At 36.3% G+C, this 25,689-nt stretch overlaps 1 protein-coding gene across 1 annotated transcript in view; it reads right to left on the bottom strand.

The window, feature by feature from the left end:
* ifih1 (interferon induced with helicase C domain 1) overlaps positions 1-24,853 on the bottom strand; it is a 51,792-nt gene extending 26,939 nt beyond the window's left edge. The window contains exons 1-5 of the mRNA XM_079821425.1: positions 24,275-24,853; positions 21,940-22,108; positions 20,198-20,371; positions 18,159-18,245; positions 3,881-4,074 (exon numbers count right to left, since the gene is read on the bottom strand). Of these exons, the coding sequence (XP_079677551.1) occupies positions 3,881-4,074; positions 18,159-18,245; positions 20,198-20,371; positions 21,940-22,108; positions 24,275-24,709 (1,059 nt within the window). The 5' untranslated portion in view covers positions 24,710-24,853. The remainder of the gene's footprint in view (positions 1-3,880; positions 4,075-18,158; positions 18,246-20,197; positions 20,372-21,939; positions 22,109-24,274) is intronic.
* Positions 24,854-25,689: the final 836 nt, after the last annotated feature.

Below are 25,689 nucleotides of genomic sequence, written 5' to 3'. Positions count from 1 at the left end.
CCGCCCCCTTTTTCAGCTGCATTGGTTCCAGAAGTATATTTGTCATTCGTTTTTCCCATAGAGTGAATGAAATAAGAGAGTTATAAGCCATGAACCAGGTGAATCATAACACTACAAACTTTGATTTGAAGCAAAAAGGTTTTGAAAATCGGACAAAAACACAGATACAGCACTGTGTGCTTAATGGCTCAGTCAGGGAAAGAACTACAATCCCATGAAGCATTGCGAACAGCATAATCGAATTAAAAACAATGGGGAAACCTAAAACTACTCATTTATAAATGTTGATTATAAATATGCATATCTATACTAACATTTCAGTATTTTGAGAGCATAGAGAGATCGATTCGATTACGTGATTTGCGGGGTTTCATGGGAGTGGGCGGAGCTAAAGAGCTCTTTTGGAGCATGTTTCTTTTTTGACTCTGATTGATTTCTGTACAGCATCATGGGTAATGTAGTTTTCACCAGGAATTCCACTGTTAAACATGATTATTTAAAAAAAAAAAAAGTTGAAATACGGTCTGACGGCTTCAGCAGAAGCAAATGCCATCGATTAACAACCTTGCAGCTCACAGTAGGTCTGTCTTTAAAGGTTTATTAGTTATAGTTCAAAATCAATTGCCTTATGGAGAAAATGAATGACGTTTTAACTTCCGTTTTAACTGACATTCCGAGGCCAGTTTTTCCCCAATAGTTTTTGTGCAATAGTCCCCGACCCCTTTTTCAGCTGCATTGGTTCCGGACGTATATTTTTCATTCATTTTTCCCATAGAGTGAATGAAATAAGAGTTGTAAGCCATGAACCAAGCCAATCGGCAACGAGGTGAATCATAACACTACAAACTTTGATTTGAAGCAAAAAAGATTTTGAAAATCGGACAAAAACACAGATACAGAACTGTGTACTTAATGGCTTCAGTCAGGAAAAGAACTACAATCCCATGAAGCATTGCGAACAGCATAATCAAATTAAAAACAATGCAGAAAGATAAAACTACTCATTTAGAGATCGATTTGATTACGTGATTTGCGGTGTTTCATGGGAGTGGGCGGAGCTAAAGAGCTCTTTTGGAGCATGTTTCTTTTTTTTGACTCGGATTAGTATAATTTTCGCTCACACTTTAGAATAATGGTCATTAGTTAACATTAGTTAATGTATTAACTAACATGAACTAACCATGAGCAGTACATTTGTTACAGTATTTGTTCATCTTTGTTAACGTTAGTTAATATAAATACATCTGTTCATGGTTTGTTCATGTTAGTTCACAGTGCATTAACTAATTTTAACAAGATTTTAATAATGCATTAGTAGATGTTGAAATTAACATTAACAAAGATTAATAAACGCTTTATAAGTGCAGTTCATTATTAGTTAATGTTAACTAATGTAGTAAACTAATGTTAACTAATGACCATTATTCTAAAGTGTTACCTAATTTTCTGTACAGCATCATGGGTAATGTAGTTTTCACCATGTTAAACATGATTATTTAAAAATAAAAAGTTGAAATAATGCAGGCTGACGGCTTCAGCAGAAGCAAATGCCATCGATTAACAACCTTGCAGCTCACAGTAGGTCTGTCTTTAAAGGTTTATTAGTTATAGTTCAAAATCAGTTGCCTTATGGAGAAAATGAATGGAGTTTTAACTTCCGGAAACCCATCTGTTGCACTCTCTGAAATTCTGGATTCTGATTGGTCAGTCATGACATTCCAAGGTCTGTTTTTCCCCAATAATGAGCTCTCGTATCACATCACAGATGCGCGCTGTCGCTTCATTCAAACACAGCCTCAGTTATTGAATGTATTTATTGTAAAATGAAACTGGAGGATTTCTGCATTAACACTAGGCCTATGGTAATATTGTTCAAGTGTTTACCTCGAAGCTAGAATGATGGTTTTGTACACTGTAATGGATTAAAAAGGTAATAAAGTCAGATTTTAAAAAGGTTTCTTCTCAAATGTGGCATGTAGTAAGAAAGATAATGTACATCCAGCCGATTGTTATCACAAAAAAGGTGGTTGGATGTACACTATATTGCCGAAAGTTTTGGGACGCCTGCCTTTACATGCACATGAACTTTAATGACATCCCATTCCTAATCCGTAGGGTTTAATATGGACCCTTTGCAACTAAAACAGCTTCAGCTCTTCTGGGAAGGCTTTCCACAAGGTTTAGGAGTGTGTTTATAGGAATTTTTTTATCGTTCTTCTAGAAGCTCATTTGTGAGGTCAGGCACTGATGTTGGACGAGAAGGCCTGGCTCTCAGTCTCCGCTCTAATTCATCCCAAAGGTGTTCAATCGGGTTGAGGTCAGGACTCTGTGCAGGCCAGTCAAGTTCCTCCACACCAAACTCGTTCATCCGTGTCTTTATGGACCGACGCTTTATGCACTGGTGCGCAATCATGGTGAAACAGGAAGGGGCCGTCCCCAAACTGTTCCCACAAAGTTGGGAGCATGAAATTGTCCAAAATGTCTTGGTATGCTAAAGCATTAAGAGTTCCTTTCACTGGAACTAAGGGGCCAACCCCTGAAAAACAGCCCCACACCATAATCCCCCCTCCACCAAACTTTACACATGGCACAATGCAGTCAGGCAAGTCCCGTTCTCCTGGCAACCGCCAAACCCAGACTCGTCCATCGGTTTGCCAGACAGAGAAGCGTGATTGGTCACTCCAGAGAACACGTCTCCACTGCTCTAGAGTCCAGTGGCGGCACGCTTTACCCCAATGCATCCCACGCTTTGCATTGCACTTGGTGATATAAGGCTTGGATGAGCTGCTCAGCCATGGAAACCCATCCCATGAAGCTCTACACAATGATCTTGAGCTAATCTGAAGACCACATGAAGTTTGGAGGTCTGTAGCTATTGACTCTGCAGAAAGATGGTGACTTCTGTGACACTCAGCATGCGCTGACCCCACTCTGTGATTTTACTTTGTGGCTGAGTTGCTGTTGTTCCCAATTGCTTCCACTTTGTTATAATAGGTGGCAACCTATCACGGTACCACGCTTGAGTTCTCTGAGCTCCTGAGAGCGACACATTCTTTCACAAATGTGTGTAGAAGCGTCTGCATGACTAGTGCTTGATTTATACACCTGTGGCCATGGAAGTGATTGGAACACATGCATTCAATGATTTGGAGGGGTGTCCCAGAACTTTTAGCAATATATAGTGTATATTATCCTGCTTATTAGATGGCAGCTAAGGTTTTTTTGGTGGTCACACGGGCATTGCATGGCATATTTCACTTTAAATAAATGGTTATTTAGGATTCCTGCTTATTTTCTCCTTTCAGAGGAAGTCTGGACCAACCAAGTTGCTGAGTTGTAGGTTTAGCCACACTTCTGCTGATGAAGTTTTATGATTCAGAGAGACAAAAAGTCCCTCTGCTCTTACAGCAAACACTAACGTCATCTCATTTCTGTTTTTCTTTTGCAGAGACTTGAAAATAACTCCCATTCACTGCCTGTTGAACGAATCGATCATACAATTGGGCGGAGGACAGTGTTATTGCTCAATTTTCTAGCTTTAAAGACACCTTTTCAAATGTTTCTCTTAAATTGTTGACAGTTTAGGGCTGTGAAATTAATATTGCTACCAAATCATTTAGTCTTGCAAGAGTTTTTATGAGGAGATTGATTTTTAATAAAACAAAATAAATAAAAATGGGCAAATCTGAGCACAGTTTGAGATATCTCAGTAGTTGAAATCTGTTTTAATAGTAGCAGAGTGAATCAGAAATAGTATTGTAGTATATTATTTTTTTTAATTATTACATCTAATGATGTTTTGCTATTTATAATATTGACTGCTACTATATGTTACAGGTGAATTTGTCATATTTGTAGATGATGGATGGCAGTGATGCACCTTGTTGACCAGAACGACAACTTTCCCCGCTTCTCCCATCTGCTTCTTCCTCTCCAAATGTTCCTTAGTGATATACACAGCGACCCTGGTTTTGCCACTTCCTGTTGGGAGGCAGATGATGATGTTCTTTTCCTCCAGAGCTGGTCTCGCCACCTCCATTTGATAGTCTCGCAGTTCAATTTCCCTCTTACTCGCTGAGAGAGAGAGAGAAGGAGAGAGAGAACTCAGGTACAGTAGGAGGGATTGTGCGTCTCGGGGGGGCGGACGGAGGGTCAGCTACTGCAATTACAGCTGTGTTTTCTTTATCCCCTCTAGTTAGAATAACATTGTTGTTTATTACCCACTCTAAAGCTGGACTGTCTATAAGCCTGCTGTGAGTCTCACAAAACCGGTGAAGAACCTCCAAATCAAAAGAAAACACACTGAATTATTTTAAATAAATAAAATAAACATATTTAAGTACTATTATGAACTCGGCAATCTGTTTTTTCTCATATCTAATGTGGGAATTTTTTTAAATAAATTTGTTATATAATATTTATATAACATTATTAAAGCCTTTCAGTATTCAGATTCTAATTAGAATCTGCTTTGAAAATAATCAGAATGACTAAAAACCCAAAAGTAAAACATTTGGATGCATTATGGTATGTTGTAGGGTCGATAGAGCAATATATCGCCGTCCTTTTCCATACGAAGCGATAATTGATACGTGATTGATTTTACTTACTACTTCTACCATCGCTACTTCATGGCTCCTTGAGGTGTCGCTAGTTAACTAGCCTAAGAAAAGATTTTTTAATGGGGAATTTTAGTTTTAATTTTAAAACGTAACTTTTAATTTTAATGGCAGACGGTACTGCGAGTACAATAATAGATGCCCCAGACACTTGAGTCCAAGGTCTGAACTGACTTCGGCTTTTATACTTTGTATGGGACAAACAAAATTGACAAACGGTACACGATTTGCAAGAACTGCATGGTAAAAGTAAACAACATGGGTAATACCACAAACATGCAAAGCCATACACAAAGAAAAGTTTAAGCTTTTAAAAAGTAATAGCATAAAATGTGTAACCCCTTAACTGTCACCTTCCCGCTCTTTTTCGTATCATATATTGTAGTAATTATCATAAATTAGGTATCATTCGAAAGCTTACAAACTCAAAATTCATCCTGTGAAAACCGTTTTGAAATCGGACATTGCGTTACCATGGAAACGGTACTCTTAATTATTCTAGCGGGCTCCTCCCCCTAGTGGGCAGTATCAAGTTTCATATTACAACATTTATTTTAACTACTTTATAATCAAAATCTTTTCTAATCTTGACAAAACGCATATCGTCGGAAAGTTCTGAGTCTCAAGGTTTCATATTTGGTGAAGTGATATTTGGACAGAAATGTGCAGGAAAATGCATCAAAAAAACAATCAATGGAATGTGACACCCGGTGGCTATTTTTGGTACAGCGCCTAAACAAAATCTCATGGGAACTTCAATTTTTGTGATATCAACTTCAAATTTGGAACACAACTTGATTAGACATAAGGCTTTGATTTTATAGGAATTTTAGAGTTTTTTTTTTGTAATATATATATATATTTTATATAAAATATTTAGTTCAGTATTTTTTATATTTAAACTTCCATAACTTTTTCATAATTTCATATTTTGAATTGCTTTCACTTCAGCAATAATCTGCCTGGTGTCTTTAAATTAATTTATATTCCAAAGCATTCTTGAATTACAGCCCTTTAAGTTTGGATGGTGCATTTTCATGTCTATTCTCAAAAAAGGGGGCGACAGTTAACGGGTTAAATTACTTCAAAAGTTTTAATTTAATTTAGACTTTTTTTTTTTTTTTGCTGTTTTCTAACGGTTTGGACCTGCACTTAAGTTAGACAGATATTGTGAAATATCATTATATTATAATTATTGTCTAGCAATATATTGACTATCGCAGAATTGCTGTATCGTGATATTACTGGTATCGTGAGTCGTGTATTGCATCGTGTATAAATATGCATAATCGTAAAATTAAAAAAAAAATCATCACAATGCATATACAGTCAAAGCACTGTACTTTATATCAGACATTTTCTCTCATTATCACAGTTTATTCACTATAGTTTAGAAAATGGCAATAAAATATGACAAGATCTCAGAACAAATTCCTCTTCATAATGTCAAATAACTTTGATAGAAAGCTGTGTAATTAATTAGGGTGGATTAATCCGCCAATCAGCTGTTAAATTTAAGTACACAATTAGATAATACCAATTTAGGTCAACCAATGACCAAGCAAAGCTTCATTTTGTTCAGTCTGTGGTGTCAAAGGTCGCATTAGCAATTCAAGAAAAAACACTTCAGCAAAACATGCTCAGCTCAAAGTGTCTGAATCATTTTAGTCCCAAACTTTATCAATTTTACTGGTAGTCACTGTATGAAAATTTTTTGGGGTATATGTCACAGTTGACTTTATTTTGCTATCCTCACTTACATAAATTAACTATTGTGTCCTCCACCCACTAGTAAAACATTATATCTGGTGTCTGAAATTTTTGGTTTGACTATATCAAATATTTATTTTTATATGAAATAAAATAAGAATACCCCCCCCACCCCCCCAAAAAAAACATTATTTTCCTCTTTGATTTTGGGATGAAATGTGTCTTGGATATGTTTTTTTTGTGAGATTCCTCTTGTAAACATTATTTTATAGCCTCTAGCGCTCAGTACTGTTTAGACTAATGAATCCACATTATTCAAACACAAGGACACAGATATCGTGCTAGGGCCTATTAGTCCATTTACACTTCTTTAAATGGTTTCACTTACAGAAAGGCAGAATTCAAAATGGGGTTCCTAAAAGAAAGCAGTGTGTTTCAATCTGGGGGAACGATTACCCTTGAAACGTGAAGTGAGAGGCAGGGGACAGATGAGCCGGAGAACTGTGTTTTCATTCACGTGGCTTGATGTGGAAACTTGATGAGATCTGCCAGTATTCAACTTTACTTTAGTCTGTGTCAGCATTATCACTCCAATTACAGAGCATTAAACTTGTTTTTAGCTGCAAGATAATTCAGCATTGGTGTTCTCATGAATTTGTGGTTAACATTACTTGAAGGGACTTGCATGTTTTGTCTTGTGAATTTTGTACTTTAAAAAAATACATCAGTCCAAAGAGTTCAGTCTGTAAACTCACATCCTTAGAAGTTGCAACTTGCAATGTTTTTAAAACACACCTACTATATATATATATATATCTATATTATATCTCTATATCTATATCTCTCTCTATATATATATATATTTCTATATATATATATTTCTATATATATATATTTCTATATATATATATTTCTATATATATATATTTCTATATATATATATTTCTATATATATATATTTCTATATATATATATTTCTATATATATATATTTCTATATATATATATATATTTCTATATTATATCTCTATATCTCTATATCTCTATATCTATCTCTATATCTCTATATATATCTCTATATATATCTCTATATATATCTCTATATCTATCTCTATATCTATCTCTATATCTATCTCTATATATATCTCTCTATATATCTCTCTATATATCTCTCTCTCTATATATATATATATATATATATATATATATATATCTCTATATCTATCTCTATATCTCATATATTTATATTTATATTTATTAGGGCTGTCAAAAGATTAATCGCATCCAAAATAAAAGTTTGTGTTTACATAATATATGTGTGTGAACTCTGTTAATTATTATTTATATATAAAAACACACACAAGCATGTATATATTTAAGAAAAAAATATTATTTTTTTATATATATATAAAACATTTATTTTTATATATATTATAGATTATATAAATGTATATACAGTATATACATGCAAATACTACTTAAATATATACATGAATGTGTGTGTATTTATATATAAATAATAATTAACAGAGTACACACACATATATTATGTAAACACAAACTTTTATTTTGGATGCGATTAATCGCGATTAATCTTTTCACAGCCCTAATATATATATATATAAAAAAAAATTTTGGTGTGTTTTTGAAAGGAATGGTTTTTGATCAAAAATACAGAAAAAATGAATATTGTGAAATATTACAATTTTAAATATTGTTTTTCTATTGTAATATATATTAATGTAATTTATTCCTGTGATCAAAGCTGAATTTTCAGCATCATTACTCCAGTCTTCAGTGTCACATGATCCTTCAGAAATCATTCTAATATGATTTTTTATCAATGTTGGAAACAGTTGTGCTGCTTAATGTTTTTTTTTAACATATGATACTTTTTTCAGGATTCTTTGATGAATAAAGAGTTAAAAAAAAGACCAGAATTTGTTCAAAATAGAAATCTTTTGTAACAATATACACTACCATTTAAATGTTTGGGGTCAGTAACTTTTTTTCTTTTTTTAAAATAAATTAATAATTTTATTCAGCAAGGATGTGTTAAGTTGATACAAAGTGTTGTATAAAGATTTATACTCTATTATACAGTAAACGTTTATATTTTTTATAAAATATTTCTGTGTTGAATAAATGCTGTTCTTTTTAACTTTTTATTCATCAATGAATCCTGAAATGATCACAGGTTCCAAAAAAATATGAATCAGTACAACTGTTTCCAACATTGATAATAAATCCTATTAGAATGATTTCTGAAGGATCATGTGACACTGAAGACTGGAGTAATGATGCTAAAAATTCAGCTTTGATCACAGAAATAAATTACATTTATATTCAAATAAAAAGCCATTATTTTAAATTGTAATATTTCATATTTCTGTATTTTTGATCAAAAAAGATTAAGCCTTGGTGAGAAGACGAGACGACTTTCAAAATATTAAAAACAGTAATGTTTCCATGTTTAGGTTATAATCTTTATGGATTATCTTTATAATGCCAGTTTTTGGAATTCTAAGTAAAATATTGTCTGTGGTAAAAATTACTTTTTATAATTTACTTATAATAAATAAAGGGAACCCATAGCGACAGAACATGATTAGGCCATATTTCACCCCAAAAACCTAATAAATAAAAATAATGCAAGAATCTTTCTTATTTTAATAATAATTAAACACAATTATATTGATGCAAAAAAATCCCATTCTCATTATTTCACTTTTTTTTTAATAAAGAAATATAAATATTATATGCAAATGTATATTATTTCAATCATAAAGCATGGTGCTATGTGTTGTGTAGTATTCATTATTTATTTTTTTAGGGGTAAATATGGTGAATTGTAATAAATGCAACAAATCTTTAAACTCAAACCTTTCAGATATTCTGTATCTGATCTTATATAAATGTCTTCAAGTAATGTTCAACACAGACCTTATTTTACTTGTAAAATGTAAAAAACTATACAGTAATTCGTATTTTACATACAAATTGACGTCATGGTTAAACTGTTCAATTTCACATAACATTGGAAAACTGAAAAGTAGAGAGAAACTGGATCATGGGAATATATCAAGCCAAATCCATTTGATAGTTCTGTACATCCATTGAACTCTGTGTCTCATTTATATAATTTGACAAGGTTAATCCACATGTAAGCTCTGTTTTAATCTCAGAGGTCATCATTCATAGTCAACGTGTTATAGCGAGGCAAAAAGAGTAATAAATACCAAAAGGAATGCAATAAATTGCAAATCATATTGAATTTATCAGTCAATATTAAGTCAAGCTCTCAGGCAACGCCGACCCTGTCCAACCTGACCATTTGATTTATGAAACCGTTTGTAGTTTATGGAATTCATTACACAAGAAGGAAACAAGAAAGCAACAAATCAGAATCCCGAGTGACATTTTATTGCTAGAATGTTGTTGTTTTATAACTCGACACTTAATGGATTTCTCAGTTACGTTATGCAAGTATCAACTTTTCTCTTAAAATAAATAACAAATGAGGCTGTTGCAGTTTGGGGTCAGTAAAAGGTTTTAAGAAATTAATACTTTTGTTCATAAATGATATAATAAATTATATATATAAAAAAATAATAAAGACAGTTATAATATTACAAAAGGTTTATATTTCAAATAAATGCTGTTCATTTTGAGTTTTCTATTAATCAAAGAACGTATCGAGGTTTTTCCACAAATAAATGAAGCTTTGATAGTAATGAGAACGTTTTCAAATCTGCATAAGGATCATGTGACACTGAAGACTGGAGTAATGATGCTGAAAATTCAGCTTTGATCACAGGAATAAATGACATTTTACAATATGTTCAAATAGAGACTAGCTATTTTAAATTGTAATATATTTTAAAATTTTTGATCAAATGAAAGCAGCTTTGGTGAGCAGAAGAGGCTTCTTTCAAATGCATAAACAAATCTGACCTGACCGAACATTTTCGTTTAGAGTTGTGGACAGCAGCTCAGTAATATATAAATATGTTTGTTCATTTAAAAATATTAAGACCTTTGATTAGTCTGTATTTTTATTGTCCTCCAATTTATTTATTATGAGAAAATATGAATGAAATCTCCATTGTGATTTTTCTTTCCTACAGATCCCGTCCTCCCTGATTGTGACTTGATGGAGTAAATAATGGAGCGGACTGGCAGATCTCCAACCTCTTCAACATCTGTGAGCATACGGAACATGTTCTCAATGCTAATGCGCCTGAGAGTCATTGAGGCTCTCTCATCCACACACAATCTAATGCACTAAATGCATGTGAATTTTACTGGTCTTGTAAATCTGCCACTGTGGTTTTCTCAATGGATGCTGGTTGGTGCGACTCTTTTTTTTTACACACTAACAGGAAACTTACCAAGTGTTTATAATTCTCTGAGAGTATGACATTCCTAGAGAAGTCATCGATCTGGACGAGTTGCTTTTATAGGCATGCGCGATCGCTGATTTGTTAAGCTAATAGCATTTTTGGCCGGAGGACAGAATGCACTAAACAAATCATTAAAATGTGGTCAGAAATCACGTGCATCCAGGAATTCCTCAGCTGTGAATGAAGGGGTGAAACACCTGAAGTCTGTGCATCAGGTTTTAAATGCTGCAGTTGCATTACGCTTGCCATTTTTCTTTGCAATGTATATTTGAAACAATACTTAGGGCTCAATGATATATTGCATATTAATGGGGTGGTAAACCACGAGTTAACTTTTCTAACTTTAGCTAGCGTGTAATGTTGCTGTTTGAGCATAAACAACATCTGCAAAGTTACAACGTTCAAAGTTTAAAGCAAAGGGAGATATTTGCTTTTAAAGAAATCAATTTCTAAGGACTACAGCAAACGGCCAGTAGGCGACTACTAGACATTCCTCCAGGGTCTCTGACATCACCAGCCCCAATATTTACATAAACCCCTCCTCCGAGAATATTAAATAAGGGGGGGTGAGGCCATTTTGTATCGCTGCGGGGAAGCGTTGGAGTGTTGTTGCCGCAATGCCGACGAAACGCTGTTATTTTCATCTGGATTGCAGGTCCACTTTGTTCAGCCTTCCTAGGGACGGGGGTGCGTTGCAGTGCGTTTAACATACCACGTTATATGCATGTGTGTATGAGACAGAGGGGAACAGGTCGCATTTGCAGCAGATATATGCTGCCGATCATAAATCAAAGCACGAGACAGACAGGGGTCGGAGGAGAAGACCGGAAAATGTGACATAATGGACAATATTCGTCTGTATTTGCAATACACGAGCCGCGGTTCAGCTGCGCGAGACTAACGCTGCCAGTGTGAATGCACAACAGGCGCACGTGCACATTTCACGGAGGAATTAGCTTCCATAATCTTCGCGAGTTCAATGCAGGATTCACACAACGGCTTGTCCTGAAAGCTGGATTTACAAACAGAAGCTGTTTACGGGCCACAATCTGTAAGTCTGATTTATTTTTCATCGATGTGTTTTCCTGTAATAGGTTGTAGCAAGGAAGTAAACAGATGACAACGCTGTTCTGCAAACCAGTCTGTTAAATGCTCATTCATACTTAACGTTATCCGACGAACACCTAACGTTACAAACTTTTTTAAAATCTCAACAGTGAACTTGGCATTAGTGTAAATGATTCTTTGATTAGAGATTTTATGTATTGTTTATCTACAGGCTTGCTAAACATGGTTCTGTGTGTGATTTGGCTACTAGTAAAGCCAATGTTTAGTGTTCGTTTTGGGTTAATAGTTCGACAGATATTTGGCTATAATCCTTCTAAAAATACAAAAGTAACAGTGCCATTCAGTAGCGATCATTATAGATCCGCAGTCTTTACTCTTGAGGAATGAACAGGTTCTGCTCGATCATCTTCACTCAAATGTTCTGGGTCTGATTCGGGCTCAGATTGGTATGGTTTTATTGACGCCATTGTTTCTAATACTGACCAAAGCACAGCCTCCGGTAAAGGTAAGGGGCGTGACGTTTCCGACAAACGTGCACTAGGCGGTTAGCGAATCACAACACACTGGGCCAGCTAACCACTCTGAGCCCATTGTGTATTTTTGAGGAACCGGCTTCATACAACCCGGAAACCATCAGACCGTTTTTACAAGGAGGACAGAGCAGTGTAGAATAAAGGTAAAATATATGAAAAATAATGCCATTTTTTTTAAACGAAGCATGAACATGTTACAGTGAACCCCACAGACACAATCAAGCCTTTGAAAGAATGTGTTTTACCACCCATTTAAGGGATTCAAGCACGAATTGCTGAAGGATTTTTATTATTCTTCCACCGTAAAACTGATCGTGCAGACCAAACTGTAAAGGCATTAGTTCACCCAAAAATGAAAATCCTGTCATTAATTCCTCACAATCATGTCGTTCCAAACCCGTAAGACTTTCGTTCATCTTCGGAACACAAATTAAGATATTTTTGATGAAATCCGAGAGCTCTCTGACCCCTCCATATACAGCCATTTAACTAACACTTTCAAGGCCCAGAAAGGCAGTAAAGACATTGTTAAAATCCTCCATGTGACTATGAAGCGACGGGAATACTTTGTGCGCATATTCAACAATTTCATGACGCATGCGTGTGATGATGACTCAGGAGATGCACTGTATTTACAACGTAAACTGTGTAAGAGACTGGCACAGACGAGAAGAATTTGTTGAATAAAGTCGCTATTGTGTTTGTTTTTGTGCACTAAAGATATTCTCGTCGCTTCATAACATTAAGGCTGAACCATTGGAGTCACATGGACAATTTTAACAATGTCTTTAAACAATGCCATTCTGGACCTTGAAGTGTTACAGCGATCAAAAATGTGAAACTGCTTATAACTCCACGAGGGAAGTTTATATGGACAGACCCTCTTCATATCTACTTCATGTGTACACTTCAGGCAGCTCCATATACCACAATGCAACACGAATATGACGTCACAGCATATCACGTTTAATTTACCCCACCACAAACAACTATATGATATTTTAATTATTTTTAAAAACATTTAAAACAACCCAAACACACCTCTATACATATAGAATGCTGCATTAAACAATTTCGTAAAGGAAAAAAATAAAAAAATAAATTAACTCCAAAGTGGATTCGAAGGGATCAAAGGGTCCATTGCAAATGTTCCGCCAGTAGTGGGCACTCATGCAACGTAAGCAATGACGCACATCCGAGTGAACGAGATGGAGGGAAGTTAGCGAGTGAAGGGCATAAAGAAAACCAACTGGAACGCAGCCCTAAACCGTTTTGAATTTTGTCCAAAACCTACTTTTGCGAACTAGTCCTAGGGTTTTCTCCTGATCGGAACCAAACCAGTGCAGAAATATTTTCTGGAGTCTGAATATCAATAATCAATCATTTAAAAAATGAAATTTATTCACTGTCGCTAAGTGGCGTCAAAATGTTCGAAGAGTTGGCGGGCCACTTTTACTAAAATGGCTATAGCTCTTGAACGAAATGAGATATTTTACCCAACCTTGGTACACATGTGTACGGGCTCAGTCTTTGGTCACATGAAAAATGTTGCGGCAATTGGACACTTGGTGCCACTATAACAGGAAAAAACTGGAAAATGGCTATAACCACCCAACCGTTAATCCGACTGACTTGGAAATTGGCATGCAGTGTTTTTGTCCAAAGTGCCATGATTGTCTATAAGGACATTGACATATCTCTAAAAACATGTCCGCCATCGGCCAATGAAGTTTGAGCATCTATTAGACAAGACTAAAAGAGGCCGATTGGCACGAAACTCTGTAGGCCTGTTTAACTCATCTGTGAGAAATTTTTTAAGAATCAGCCACTAGGGGGAAATCTCGTTTTACGAGTGTGTAAACGATTGTATATTGCTCATCATATTCATATCATATGTTAGATCTCCTCATTCTGAATAACTTTGCCTCAAGAACCACTGCTGTCAATCGAATCGTTTGTTAAATATATCTGATTATTTAAAAACCCTACTTTTACAAACTAGTCCTAGGTTTTTTACTCGACCTCAATAAAACCACTGCAGTACAATTATCTGGACTCCATAATTATACTCAATAATAATAAAAAAAAAAAAAAAAAAAAAAAGTACTTTACCCTTTGGATAGCAAACAGGGCAATTTAGAAAAGGGGCGTGGCAAAATATACTCAAAAGCCTATAAATCCTAAACGAAATCTGAAAACTTCACGAAATCAGGTGAGCACATGCGACATATGATTTTAAACAAGCATGAAAAACCTTAGCGGTATAACTGTTAAAAAGCTTTAAAAACACATTTCCTTAGTAAATTGCCTGTATTGGCTGTAAATAGTCTTTACCATCAATAATCTAAGTGGTCTAATGCTTGCTAAATCAAACATAATACCTCTTTACGCATTGGCTTAAAGTGCTTGAACCCAGACATTTGCTGCTCGCAGCTATATTACAATGATCATGCTAGCAATATCATGACGAGTGATTTATTTAGCCATTTCCTTTAAAACTTCCTTTTTATTAAGCCTTCCTGTCTCTGGAGAGCATTATGAAAACAAGACTTCTGTTCCACAGTAATTCGCATATGCATATTCACTCATCTCACACATTTCCTCTCTGTCCTGCAGACCATGACCCGACCCGTTCTTGATCACTTCAATATGCGCTCATGTTAGCGGCAGGCCTTGGTCTGGAACAGGCGTCTTTGCTGAACTCTTTTTTGAGGAGACGAGACTGGTGAACTTTATGCGGTCGAGGGAAACGTCTCACATGTGGAGCACTAACAGAACCACCGAGAGTCAGCTCAACACAACTAAGCCATTCTTTTCCATACGCTTTTTAATAGCAACTCTTTGAAAATTTCTGGACAGTTAATTGCTCGCAGGAACGTTTCTCAGGCGAAGGCTGGATTATGGGTCATTAGATGTATCGCACAAAAGAACTGTGCTGAAATGTCAAAGGGTAAAGAGATTTGATGCCTTGTTTCCTTTGAACTGGACAATGATTGAATGTACAATTAAAGACATGACCAGTATTTAAGCAGGGCTCATTTGAATAACTCTGTTAAATAGGGGTTTGTGTGATTTAATTCACTTACTAATTTCAAGGTTCACTTTTTGACCAATGAATTTCTATGACAATTGTTCATTATTACTGGAGAAGTGTTGGTCAAAATTCATAATTGCGTGTCATTACTATGAATTTGAATTGAAATGGCCAGATCACACAGTATGTACAAATTCAATCAATTTTATTATTTTGAAATGTATAGTAATTAAATGCACATTTGGTATCACTCTACTTGAAGCCTTTATATATAGCGTATTATAAATAAAATGTAATGCATTAATTATGCCTTGTAATGCACATTAATGCATTGTAGGTAGGGATGCACCGATCCACATTTTTTCACTTCCGATCCCGATACCTAAATTTGGATATCGGCCGATACTATTCCGATACCAGAGCTGTGTTTGCTTTAATATTATTATTATCATTATTGTTGATTTTATGATGCTGAAATAATCTCCTCTCAACAGGCAAGTATGATATGTAAGTATTAGGAATGAAATGGTATGGAAATTTCACATCACGATAATAGTGACCCAAATTATCACGGTTATCAATTTATATTTGAAAATCAACAAACAAAAAATAAATCAAGCAGGGGCCCGTTCTTCGTACCTCGCTAACTCAGTTAGCTGGATTTGATTGTTGACGATTTGGCATGATCTCGGATTGTTTGGTTCTTCGAAGCTCATCCTGGACTTGCTGTCATAGTAACAGGTCCGTAAGCTTAAACCTGCTTGCGAGCGGCTTATTTCATGTAAACAGGATTAGATTGCATCTTGAGGTGATGCTTAAAATCTGTCCCAGCCACTGCTACTTTATTACAAGAGTTCATTACTGAACCAGGGGCAATAATAATCATTTTAAATAATAATAATAATATAAAAATGTTATATTGTATATGTATATGAGAATGTATATAATATTATAATGTTGTATATAATAATATAGACACAGCCATTTGATTGAGCGATTTATTTGTGATGGAATAATAACTTTATCATTTTATTGGAGGTTTACACACATGTTGTACAGTTAATATGAGCCGTGCATTAATTTAAGTGATCACAGATATTATGGGAGTGGCTTCATGCAGCGCAAGAGATGCAGAGAATTTGATCTTGATCCTTAAGAAACTTTAATACTGTCACGTTACAAATCTGCTCCAAATTGAATTAAATTAAATTACAACATTGAAATAAAAATGTAAGGGGTGTACAAATACTGTATAAAATAGTGAATATAAATAACTAGTAATCATGTAAAAAAAAAAAAAAAACATTTATAATTTATCTATAATAACTTGTATGTTGATTTGGTGGTTTGGCTGTTTCCTTATAAAGGTCCAGAAATTCGTGGGGTTTTTATAGTCAAGTTTTCTGCCAGGTGGCTTTTTTAATTATATGATGTCATTACGTTGCTCTCTTGACGCCAGCCAATCGCTGCATTGCTGATCATGGTTTCGAGTATCGATGCATCTGCCCTCTTCAGGGAACACAAGAACGCGCAGTGATCTTAGATCATTTAATCCAGATATTTTAATCCAATCAGCAAATTCGTTTGAAGAACCAAATTAGCCAGAGATCAGTTATCACGATTAAAAGATCTGGGATCTGTCAAATCATCTCAGATGTAATAAGCAACGTACGAAGAACGGGCCCCAGCTCTAAGCACTTTTTTTAAGCTAGATTCTGTGGGATTTCCTTCCTTATAATGGCCGCTGTCAATGGCAACGCATAATGCATAAATCTCTAATATTATATCTCTAATCTCTAATATTATCTCTGTAAATATATTCTCAAGCAATATTCTCATCAGTGTTCTATCAGCTATGACACATTTAAATCTAGCATATTTTGTGTAAGAGCCCATACAGTATCCTAGTGAAATAAAGCATATATTTTATTATGATTTGACACTTTATTTCATTAAATATCAAAAATACAAAAGGTGTGCATCATACCTGACACCTAGATGAACACTTTACAGTCAGTTTTATGACTAAGTCATTCTCTTCAAATGCCATTTAAGTTAGAAACGTGTATAGCCTACCAATGTTTTATGTAACTTTAGAGACGGTCCCTAAATTCACGAACGTCAAGCCAACTTTGTGCCAGTCATATAAGATGCGTTATGTTCTGCTCTGTTTGTTTGAAACTATTTTCGGTGCTGAGATAGAACAAAAACTGTCAATCACTGTATGGAGAATGAATCTCCTGCCGTGCATCGCACGTTCATCTCTGCTTTGAGTGTCGATTCCAGTCAGTGAGCGGCGCGCGCTCTGAACAAAACTAAGCTAATCTGAACGCCTCTGATTATTATATCCATAAACGCAATAGAAACACGTGTTCAGAAACAACCGATTTCAGATGTAACAAGGAATCTGCAAACTTAATGCATTTTAACTTTGGTTACAATTAAGCAATAATACATTATAACATGCATTATGAATACCTTTTATAATGCATTATACATAAAGGCTTTAAGTAAAGTGTTACTGCACATTTCTATAGCAGGCATTTTGTTTATGGAAACACAGAAATTGTGAATGGCTAACAACCCTACTGGATCTTTGAAAAAATATATATTTTTAGAGATTGCACTCAGAGCAAGTATGGTTCTGAGATGGGCATATCCACAAACTTAATCCCTGTACTCCATCTTTTACAGTACACTAATTGCTGGGACTGTCCAAACTGGAGCAAGCAAGGGATCAAGATTCAAGAGCATACACCCTTTCAGTTTGGATGAAAGTCATTTGACTGTACCTGGCGGATCATCATCTTCTGTAAGATCTCCTTCCTCTTCCTCTTCCTCTTCCTCTTCCTCCTCGCCTTCTTTGTACATGTCGACATCTGTGAGAGAATATATGCTGTTAGTTTGGCTTGTGCCATGGATTTGAAACACTGTCTTTGGTCTCTCATACTTTTGCATTGCATGTGTCCGTCCAGCCTTTGATGTTTTTCAGATAGGATAGTGATAGAGTTAAAGTAATCAGATTACTTTTTTCAAGTAACTAGTAAAGTAACGCATTACTTTTAAATTTACAACAAAATATCTGCGTTATCTTTTCAAATAAGTGACGCAAGTTTTCCATTTATTGACTGACAGCTCTCCTGTCCACATGTTATGACTTAAGTATCAGATGTAAATCAGACGCAAGTACAGAAGCGTTGTGTGTAAACATGATGGTTATTGTAGTTCTAGACTAAGGCCCAATCCGATCACGAGTGGCAAAATCACTACACTCATTCGAGCAAGCACGGTAGTCTGTGTATGAAGGGAAACTCCTCATACCCCTTCGTTCGAAGTGTGGTCCTGAAAAATCTTAGTTTGAAGGGCTATCTGGCCCTTCCCCTTACCCCTACCACTCAAGCCAAAAGAGAATCGAGACACCCCTACCCCTTCACGTGAACGCGCAAAACTAAGGGGTAGGGGAAAGGGAAGGGCAAAGGGGTAGAAATGGGATTTGGCCTAAATATGCGCATGCATTTACTAATCTCACGTGCACAAAAAAAGTTCCTCAAAATGAATCAAATGTAAAATCTGAATACTATGCAAACCTCCAATAATTAAATATGTTAATATGTTAAAGGTGCACTATATAACTTTTCCGTCCACTAGAGGTCACCTATTCAAATCAAAGGTGTAGTTTGATGACGCCATGTTTGAGCGCAGAATCTTGGGACATGTGGTCTTCACCTCACAGCCGGTGGGAAAGAATCGGGACAGGACTCGGGCAGAAATCATGTTCATGGATGTGATGATTAGCGTTACTGTAGTCTGAAGCAGAGCAGGAGTGAGTGTTGTGGAGCTGAGGAACCACTGGAGCAATTGTTAATAAGATGAACGCAACACACGCCTTGCGAGCAGCGGGACTTTTATTATAACAGTCGCCAACGCCACTTCTGCTTTTCCGGTCCTGAGTCTGAGGTAACGCAGCTCTGTTAATCATATTAGACACATCTGAGTGTGTTGAAAATTATGACGTTACTATGTGCGTTCTCTCTGCGGCTGCTATGACACTTGTTCACACTGCAGTGAGAGTAAAGCGTTTCTGCAAAATAAAACCAGAAACTGAAGGTATCGCAGATATGACTACATCAGCAGGCGTCTCCCTCACACGTGCCGGTTCCTTGGTTAAAATAGCAATTTTCACACCATTTACAAATAGTTGGAAACATTTGGGATATTGTAAGTACTCAACTGAACAAAATATATAACACTGGCCTAGTGGTTTTTGGATATACATTTTTTGGATAAAATTGACATAGTGCACCTTTAATGTCACTTTGACCAATGCACTTGCTGCTGACCTAATTCAGTTAAACCAAAAGCAAAAATGTATTTAGATTTATTGTTTTTATTGGTGAAGTAAGTGTTAAACTTTCTTCTCCTGCGTCCTGTTCTTCTGCAATCCAGAATGTCATTGAAAGGATTTGTTTAAGCTGCGCCTTGTACAGGCATGAATTTGCATTTCCTTCAGACTTAGTTACGTTTTTGCCCAAAATGTTTGGCAAAAACAAGCCCAACCCAAATGAGAAAAAGTAACACAAAAGTAATGTAACGCATTACCTCTCTTAAAAAGTAACTAAGTAAGGCAATAATCTAATTAGTTAGATACAGAATACATTTATGCTTTTAGCATACACCTTTTTATCCACTTATCGACTATAATATATGATCAATATATGAGCAATTCACTCACAGAGCCAACAATAACAAAAACAAGCTAGATTAGGAGTGGTTGATCAGGTGGTTGATTTCATTTTTTTGACTTGTGAAAGGAAAAGCTTCAGAAATTCACCTCCATTTTCAGCAGACGCACACAGACCGCTGCTGTCCACACTGCTGTCCAGGTCCTCTGACAAAAGCGAGCTGTTTGCGGAGAGAACCGGGTCCGTCTCCTTTGTGGCGGCTAAACACATCTGTTCTCCCTCCTCTACAGTTCTGATCTCGTGGGTCTCAACTGCCATGGGCTCTGTAACACACACAGGTAATCAGCACGGTTGAATTCAGTGCAGCAGCTCATTGTAATTCACTCTATGCATAATAAAAATGCACTGAATATCTGTCGACATGCCATTATGGTCAAAATCAAACATTACAGAATGAATCTAACGTGCCATGTTTCTAAAGAATTGTTAAATGACCTGTGCATCATCTGTCCCTGGGAATCGAGAAATATTTTTTTAAAAACACAACAAATGGCATGATCAGTGACTGTTATCAACGGATTCTTATGATAGGAATCGTTCAGGAAAAACTCAAATTCATGCTTTTTGTTTTGACATGCTCTAAAGCTTACTTATTGAACTGCAGGTCATTACTTTTGTTCAATTTAGAACATTAACACACACTAATGTTTAAATGTTTGGGATAATAAGGTTTGTTCTTGCACGTCAAGCAGGTTGGGTGAGAAATTAATCACATCATTTTTTACTTTTGGGTGAATTAACCCTTTAAACTAAGATTTATTTGTAAGAACGTAAACAGATTGGCCAATTATTTGAGCGTTCCTCAAAAAGGTACTAAAAGTTTGTTTTCCCTACATGTTTCTTTAAGGGACCGTTCACCCAAAAATGAAAATTAGCCCATGATTTACTCAGCCTCAAGCAATCCTAGGTGTGTATGACATTCTTCTTTCAGACGAATAAAATCTGAGTTATATTTAAAAAGTCCAGGCTAATCCAAGCTTTATAATGGCATTGAATGGTTGCTCTGTTTTTGAAGTCCATAAAAGTGCATCTATCCATCATATAACTGCTCCACACGGCTCTGGGGGGTTAATAAAGGCCTTCTGAAGTGAAGTGGCGCGTTTGTGAAAGAAAAATATAAATTTTTAAAACTTTATAAAGTAAAGTATCGGCCGATCGCCTTCCATGGAAAAAGTGTTGAAAGTGTCTCTCGCTGTTCAAACTGGTAGCGTAAGCATTATGAACTGCAGAGGCACTTTAAACACTTTTTCCATAAATTGAATACGGAAGGCGATCGGCTGAAACTTCACTTTATAAAGTTTTAAATATGGATATTTTTCTTACACAAACGCATAGATTCGCTTCAAAAGGCCTTTATTAACACTCCAGAGCCGTGTGGAGCAGTTATATGATGGACAGATGCACTTTTATGGACTTCAAAAACAGAGCAACAATCACTGCCATTATAAAGCTTGGATTAGCCTGGACTTTTTTTAATATAACTTAATATTTTATTCATCTGAAAGAAGAATGTCGTATACACCTAGGATGACTTGAGGGTCATTTTCATTTTTGGGTGAACTATCCCTTTAAGAATGTGAAAAATCAGCCAATCTCAAAACAACCATCTTTTTTAAGACCTGGTTTGGTTTGGGATATCCAGAAACTAACAGCGGGGTTGGTTTCCAGGCTAGTCTCAACAACAGAGTGACGTTTGACCTCTGCTGGTTTCCTGTTTCCAACTACTGTTTTTCTAAGAGACCTGTGACAGCTTGATGAGAAAGCAGCACTTATTTATCAGTGGCTGGAAATGATTTGTGCAGAAAGGTTTGCTCCTCCGGATGACCCTCACCGCCCTCGTTGCACGGCTCTCCCCGCAGCTCGCGCATCAGCTCATGGTGTTCAGTGTCCTCCAGAGCCTGAAGGAATTTGGAAAACCAGCCAGTTTCATTTTTCACCAGCCTTTTGAGGAGCACTCGAGCGCCGTTTATGTTCCCATGATTCTCGGTAGCTTTCATAATCTGCAGGAGTTATAATGAACAAACAGTTAATGCATTTAATATGAGTGACCGGTTTGGACAGACACTGAGAGACAGACAGATTCAGTTAAACTCAAGGGTTAAACTCAAGGGTCAGTCTAGGGTCACACTTTAGATTAGGGACCAATTCTCACTAATAATTATGACTTTTGCCTCAATAAAATCCTAATTACTGCTTATTAATAGTTGGTAAGGTAGTTGTTAATTCTAGATATTGGGTAGGATTAAGGGATGTAGAATATGGTCATGTGCATTAATATGTGCTTTATAATAAACAGCCAATATGGTAATATGCATGATAATAATAAGCAACTACTTAAGTGTGAATTGGACCCTAAACTAAAGCGTTACCAATAATAATAATTGTTATTAGTAGTATTAGTAGTAATAGTGGAATAATAATGCAAAAATAAATATAAAATATTACTAGTAGTACTACTATATGTAATATAAAATAATAATGACTTTATATTGCATTTAATATACTACTACTACTAATAACAATTTAACCACATCAGTACATTCACAAATTATAGCAAATCTGTATCTGTTTGGTTTATAGCGCCCTCTACTGATAATGTTTTTTACATATCTATCTATCTATCTATCTATCTATCTATCTATCTATCTATCTATCTATCTATCTATCTGTCTATCTGTCTGTCTGTCTGTCTGTCTGTCTGTCTGTCTGTCTGTCTGTTCCGATCAGGCATAACATTATGACCTAATATTGACCTGTCGAGGCATGGACTCCTAGACTCCTGAAGGTGTGCTGTGTTATCTGGCACCAAGATGTTAGCAGCAGATCCTTTAAGTCCTGTAAGTTGCGAGGTGCAGCCTCCATGGATCGGACTTGTTTGTTCAGCAAATCCCAGAGATGCTCGATTGGATTGAGATCTGGGGAATTTGAAGGTCAAGTCAACACCTCAAACTCGTTGTTGTGCTCCTCAAACCATTCCTGAACCATTTTTGCTTTGTGGCGGCGCATTATCTGCTGAAAGAGCCACAGCCACCAGGGAATACCATTTCCATGAAAGGCTGTACATGGTCTGCAACAATGCTTAGGTAGGTGGGATGTGTCAAAGTAACATCCACATGGATGGAGGACCCAAGGTTTCCCAGCAGAACATTGCCCAAAGCATCACTGCCTCCGCCGGCTCGCCTTCTTCCCATAGTGCACCTGGTGCCATGTGTTCCCCAGGTACACGCACACTCACCTGACTATCCACGTGATTTAAAAGAAACAATTTTTCCATTGCTCTGTGGTCCAGTTCTGATGCTCATGTGGCACTGTTGGTACTTTCGGCGGGACAGGGGTCAGCATGGGCACCCTGACTGGTCTGCGGCTATGCCGCCCCAAACACAACAAACTGAGATGCTCTGTGTATTCTGACACCTTTCTATCAGAACCAGCATTAACTTCTTGAGCAGTTTGAGCTCCAGTAGCTCGTCTGTTTGATCGGACCACACGGGTCAGCCTTCACTCCCCACGTGCATCAATGAGCCTCGGCCGCCCATGACCCTGTGGCCGGTTCTCCACTTTTTCTTCCTTGGAGCACTTTCGATAGAGACTGACCACTGCAGACCGGGAACACCCCACAAGAGCTGCAGTTCTGGAGATGCTCTGACCCAGTCGTCTAGCCGTCACAATCTGGCCCTTGTCAAACTCGCTCAAGTCAAATCCGCTCATTTTTCCTGCTTCTAACACATCAACTCTGAGGACAAAATGTTCACTTGCTGCCTAATATATCCCACCCACTAACAGGAGCCGTTATGAAGAGATAATCTGTGATATTTACTTCACCTGTCATTATGCCTCTATCTATCTATCTATCTATCTATCTATCTATCTATCTATCTATCTATCTATCTATCTATCTATCTATCTATCTATCTATCTATCTATCTATCTATCTATCTATCTATCTATCTATCTATCTATCTGTCTGTCTGTCAGGGATTCCCAAACTTGTATAGTTGACTTTAGATTGTTTTAAATGTTTATGTATTTATTTGAATGTTTACTTTTACTTTTTTTTACTATAGCTTCTCATCAATTCACGAACTTCTTGTAGTTCTCTCACAAACCTCAATTTTGGGAAACCCCAAATATAAATATGTAAATAAATGCAAAGTGTGCTCGCTCACGTTCTCATGGTCCTCTTGTGTCAGGAGCCCCAGAGAGACGCATTGCGTGCACACGTCGCGGGTCTTCATGTTGAGCAGCGTCAGCTTCATGAGGTCGATCAGCCGGACGCAGCTGTCGTGCTCGGCCTCCTCCGTGGGGTCCGGCAGGCTGTTCGACACATAATTCACCGCGTTTGTGCATCCGACAGTCTCCAGCGCGGTGACCAGCGCTCTCGACCATCCTTTCTCGCACTGTGTTTTAATAATTTCGTCGATCAGAAGTGTCGCGGCGCTTATGTCGCCGTCCGCGCGCCCCTTGGCTCTTATTCGGTCCTTCTGATCCGGTTCGAGGAAATGCAGCAAATCCAGAAGTGGCTCGACCAGGATGATCCGCTTCAGTCGGTCTTTGAAACACTCCAGAATGTGACGCGTCTCGACGTCCTGATCACTGCTCATTTTTGATAAGACTAGATGAGATATCGCCGAGAAGTTCTGCTTGAGTTCACCGGTTATTACACGCCAATGAATCCGTGTTTAACTTTCGCTGGACTCGGTAACTCTCGGTGACACTCGGTTACTTTCGGTTTCGTTTCTTGTGTTGGTTTCCCAACGTCATCAGTCGGCGCGTCGTGCTAAAATTATCAACGGTATTAAAGCAGCGATTTATCAATAATTATGTTCTTTCTTTCTTTATTTTCATGAATGATTATTTATTGTTAGAATAACAATAGAATAGCGGGCATTGAAACATTTTGTACACTTGTTTTGGAGTCTTGAATAATCACTTGATAAAAATAATAAATACTAACGTCAGATGGCGACATAATCCCTTATGTATTATAACTTCCTGAAAATAAAATAACAAATAGGGTGACTTCAGGGTGATTGGGACACTTTTTTCAAGTCATCTCGATGGCAAAAAGTGTCCCAATCACCCTGAAAACACTATAGCCTATATATATATATATAATAGTGATAGTGTAAAACAGTGTGTGTACATGTGTTAAATGTAATTAGGTTAAGCAGGGATTATTATTAGATTCATAAATCTGCAACATTTAAAAAATATTTTTTTATCCATTTATTTATTGACTTATATTATTATAATTATTATTTGATGTTTAAGTAATATTATTTGAATTATTTGTTAGGTATTATGTGTAGTTATGAGAGTTTTATATATATGTGAATGTTAACTTTTTATTTTATATTTATTTATTTTACTTTTTTGATATGTAAAAGTATCTAGTGGTGGGTATCACAAAAAAAATGGATGGAAAAAAGAACAATTACTGGGAAAAACAATATGACTTTAAAGGAAATGTTTATTTGTATAATTGTGTTAAATGATTTTTTATGAAAAGACAAACATATAAATACATTATGTATTTCACAGTGCATCTGTGTTCTTGTTAACTATAACTATTTTTGCTATT

This window comes from Gobio gobio (assembly GCF_949357685.1).
Source record: "Gobio gobio genome assembly, chromosome: 7".
NCBI lineage: Eukaryota > Metazoa > Chordata > Actinopteri > Cypriniformes > Gobionidae > Gobio > Gobio gobio.
The sequence above is the reverse complement of the archived record's forward strand: the minus strand, read 5'-3'. Positions and strand labels throughout refer to the sequence as shown.